Genomic DNA, 4447 nt, shown 5'->3' with positions numbered 1-4447 from the left:
TTAATTCCCCATGGAACAGATCAAAAGGATAGAAAAATGTATAATGTATTATATAAGCTGATAAGATAGTGTCTGTAATGCTTGTAAATGTCCTCACTGTTGATGAAGATATCACAGCATATGGATGCCCTTATATTGTAGCAACCAACAAAGAAGCAATTTATAGCATTGTATTAAAGCAACCAACAAAGAAGCAACTTATAGCATTGTATTAAAGCAACCTTATCGACAAGCAGCGTCTAATGTCCTATGGACGTTTTCCTGCTATTTCAGGTTCTTATATAGACTTTAACTGGTGGTAAAAGAACGAGTAGTTCAAGCAACTCCTGCCAAAAGAGGAGCAGTCAAAAGAAAAACGTATATGGGTACGATCCTGCATTCTGCATGTCCCTCGAATCATATTCAGTTTCACATACCATTTTCAGTGATATACTGTTGAATATCAATGTTGCCACTGAATACCAAAAGTTTCTAGCTCAAAAAGATATAGCCCAGGTCAGGCTGTTTTGTAGAGAAGATCAAATTTATAAGCATGATGATACAATGTGTAACAAGATCTCTGCACTTCTAAAAAGGAATGCAACATGAAAAACATGAATTCAGAAATCTCCACAACTATATTTCTGAATGTATAATGAGATTGATATTATCTTAGGTGCATTAGGTTAACATATAATAAGACACAGACAATGCCAAAAAATTGTACACCATCCAACTCTGAAAATCAAACGTTACAACGAGGAGGATCGAATCATGATATAATAATAGAAATGACATGGAATATGATTAGAACTTATCACACAAGAATGACAAGAATCAGTAATTTGTGAAGCAAATCCTAAAATCTAAGTTAAAATTCAATTCACCATAATAATAAAAAAAGCAAAAGATCTCTTCAACATTTTAAATGCTGAAAATAATTCATCTTCAAATTATATTCTTTCACAATCAACTTTATATGTTTTGCAATTGTAATGGTTTCCAGCATACAAACAAGCAAAGGCCCAGATATACGACGCACAATTCATGTGGAGCAGAAAGAACTCTTTTCGCATTAATGAATTTAATAGTGAGATTTTCTGACATGAGACACAAATGCTAAAAGAATGAAATGATAGATCTAAATTTTGGAATCCAGAATTACTAAATTGTATCTTAAGCTAACTAAAAACACCATAGAGAATGCGGTGCATCCACCATCCATTTTTCATGTAAATCTATACATCTGAAGCTGAGCCCCATATTTGAGATTCTTGTCTCTACATTTGTATGACTCTGACATCAATTATGATAAATCCTGTAATAGCATCTGTTCCTGAATGGTTTATTCACCTTCTCAATAGCTTTTTCCCAATAAATGTGACTTAGCTCTAATGCACTCTGTCAACAATAACTCCAATGATGAAATACAAATCAAGGGCTCTCCCCTCTACCAGAACTATTAGACTAGAAATGTTCTCATTCTACTCCAGAAAATATGGCCCTTGCAAGAGCATTTGAACAATTTTCCCCATTGTTGCTCCAGTCACAATAAAAGAGATTTCCACAATTGAAATCCCAAAGGAAAGCTATGCCCATTCATGGAACCAGACGAGATAACACCTGAAAAAATAGTATGTTCACTAAGAGAATGGTAGATCTTGAAAAAATCAATATCCTGGTGGGGGAGGCGACTTGTATGAGAAACCAAGAGTTGGTGGAAGTGGTGTATTTCCATACGCAATTGGTGGAGTTGCTGGTGGTGGTGGCATTTCTTCCTTGCAAGGTGGAGGAGGTGGAAAAGCAGGTGGAGGTTTTTCATAAACTGGAGGTGGTGGAGCAGAGTACTGAACTGGTGGTGAGGGAGAGGGGTAGGATGGTGGGGGTTCAATGCATGGCGGGGGAGGTGGTGGGGATAAGGGTGGGGGTTCAATGCATGGAGGGGGAGGTGGTGGGGAGTGAGGTGGAGGTGGGGAATGGTAATATGGAGGTGGTGGTGGAGATGGTGATGGAGGTGGAGGGGAATGGTGGTAGACTGGAGGTGGTGGAGGAGAATGGGGCGGTGGCGGAGGAGGAGGAGGGTGGTAGACTGGAGGTGGTGGAGGAGAGTGAGGTGGTGGTGGAGGAGAATGGGGTGGTGGTGGAGGAGAAGGATAAGATGGAGGGGGTGGAGATGGAGATGGGGGTGGTGGAGATGGGTATACTGGTGGTGGGGGAGATGGTGGAGGAGGAGATGGGGATGGTGGTGGTGGTGGGCGAGGGCAGTAAACCGGTGCTGGCGGAGGTGGAGGTGGTGGGCGAGGACAGTAAACCGGTGCTGGTGGAGGCGGTGAAGGAGGAGGTGGTGGTGGTGGAGAGGGAGATGGTGGAGGAGGAGATGGCGGGGGTGGCGAGGGTGGTGGTGGTGGAGGAGGAGATGGCGGAGGAGGAGATGGCGGAGGTGGTGATGGTGGCGGTGGTGAAGGAGGTGGGGGTGAGGGCGATGGTGGTGGTGGTGACGGAGGTGGGGGTGAGGGCGATGGTGGAGGTGGTGAGGGCGGTGGGGGTGAGGGAGGTGGGGGTGAGGGAGATGGTGGAGGTGGTGAAGGAGGTGGAGGTGACGGCGGCGGTGGAGGAGGAGGTGATGGTGGTGGTGGGGAAGGTGGTGGGGGAGATGGGAAAATCCTCCGAGGATTACAGGAGGATGCAGAGCAATCTACGCCAGGCCGAGACAGGAACGCGGAACATTGTTGGAGTGTTCTCTGAAGAGGCCTGCTGGGGATACAATTTCTCTTGTCATCAAAGGTAACGCCTCTGCTAGGAAGGGCCAGGCAATTGGGTGCCTCCCCAGTAAAGAAGTTGTAGGAGTAAGTAAAATTATCCAAATTGGGCAATGCACAGATGCTCTGGGGGATCTTTCCAGTTAACAAATTGTGGGCAACATCCAATTGTTCCAAGCTGTCCATCTGCCCAATGCTGTCTGGCAGAGGCCCAACTAGCTTATTGAAACTCGCATCAAAGACAGTCAGGTTTTTCAGCAAGCCAATCTCAGATGGCAGGCAGGCTGACAGATTATTATTCAAGAATATGATCTCATTAAGAGTGGCAGCCATTTTTCCCAGACTGGGAGGAACGCATCCTTTGAGATTATTGTTGGCGAAAACAACAACAGAAACAGGAGAATTTCCAAGATTAGAAGGGATTTCAAGATGAAACCTGTTATTGTTGACGAAGATGGCATCAAGATCTTTGTCAAACAGCTTCGTGGGCAGCTTTCCCTCGAACTCATTGAACCGAATGTCCAAGTACTTCAGTGAAGGTAGACCGATAACTACCTTTGGGAATGGCCCAGCAAACCTGTTATTACTGATATCAAGCTCATACAGCAGGGTCATATTCTTGAAACTATGAGGCACAATCCCACAGAACCTGTTAGTATTGATATGGAACAATGCCAGATCTGTGAGAAGGCCGAGCTCCATAGGCAGATACCCTGCAATGTCTGCATGGTTCAGATCAATGCCCGCTACAACCAAAATGGATTTGTTGTACGGTGGAGCAGAACAAAACACACCAGTGTAGTTACAGACATTAGGGCCGACCCAGTTCCCAGTTATGTTCAATGGGTCTGAGAATATAGCTTCTTTCCAAGCCTGGAGAGCAATGTAGGCATCTCTAAGCTTCGGATTAGGGAACTTGAACCTTGGATCGACCACTACACTTTCTCCTCTGTCCCCAAACTCATCCTTGTGATACAGCAGCTGCCTGTGGGTAATGTACTTGACATCTTCATCGGACAGCTTGCCATTAAAATCTGACTGAGCTGCTGTAAGCCCAAGAACGAAGCCCAAAACAAGCAAAACAACAAGACCCGCTTCCTGCATTGCAGGAAATTGCTTGATTTTGAGTCTTCCTCTCATGTTAACCCACATTCTCTCATTTGGGTTGCAGGATTATCAATTCAGGAGGCTCGGACCGCTCCCTTTAAAGAGCTAATCTAGGCTACTCAGGCAGACCCACTGGAAATTTATTGGCTGGGAGTTCCCAGGGGCCAGTTCGCCTTGATATCGGTAAATAGCAATGCGAATCGAATGCTATTCCATCTCCACCTTTAAGTATATGTAGCTTCAGTTCTGTGGTGGTTCTCGTGCTCATGCTCTCATACTAAGACTGAACGGTGCATTCCCACCACCCGCATTTCAAGAACTCGCTCCCCCTTGAATTTTTCTTTAACTTGGCGTGCCATCGCGTCCAACCTATTTCAGGCCAGCTAAACCCCAGCTCAAATCCCACTTTATCTTCTCAAAACCACCTTCAAGACCACAAAACTCCCTTTACAAAACCACTTTCTTGGACCTTTTTGCGTTGAAAACAAAAGATTTCAAATAAATTAACGTCATTCCCTTTGCCCTGCCAGCTCCTCGCCGCCGTTCCACGCGGTGCCGACTTGCAAGCTGGACCCGTTAGACCCGCTCCAAAAACCACTTTC

At 45.1% G+C, this 4447-nt stretch overlaps 1 protein-coding gene across 1 annotated transcript; it reads right to left on the bottom strand.

Annotated features, from left to right (window-relative positions):
* Positions 1–1099: 1099 nt before the first annotated feature.
* Positions 1100–4243, bottom strand: LOC149210995 (leucine-rich repeat extensin-like protein 4). The gene has a single exon (XM_089396845.1). The coding sequence runs from the start codon at positions 3888–3890 to the stop codon at positions 1650–1652; it is 2241 nt and encodes a 746-aa protein (XP_089252971.1). The 5' UTR covers positions 3891–4243; the 3' UTR covers positions 1100–1649.
* Positions 4244–4447: the final 204 nt, after the last annotated feature.

Source organism: Pinus tabuliformis, chromosome 1_2 (genome assembly GCF_031772625.1).
Source record: "Pinus tabuliformis cultivar Carrire ecotype Pingquan chromosome 1_2, CPIR1, whole genome shotgun sequence".
NCBI classification, from domain to species: Eukaryota; Viridiplantae; Streptophyta; class Pinopsida; order Pinales; family Pinaceae; genus Pinus; species Pinus tabuliformis.
This window is presented reverse-complemented; position numbering and strand designations above follow the sequence as displayed.

Coding starts and splice junctions, on each gene's coding strand:
- LOC149210995 (XM_089396845.1), bottom strand. CDS start 3,890: ATGTGGGTTAACATGAGAGGAAGACTCAAAATCAAGCAATTTCCTGCA.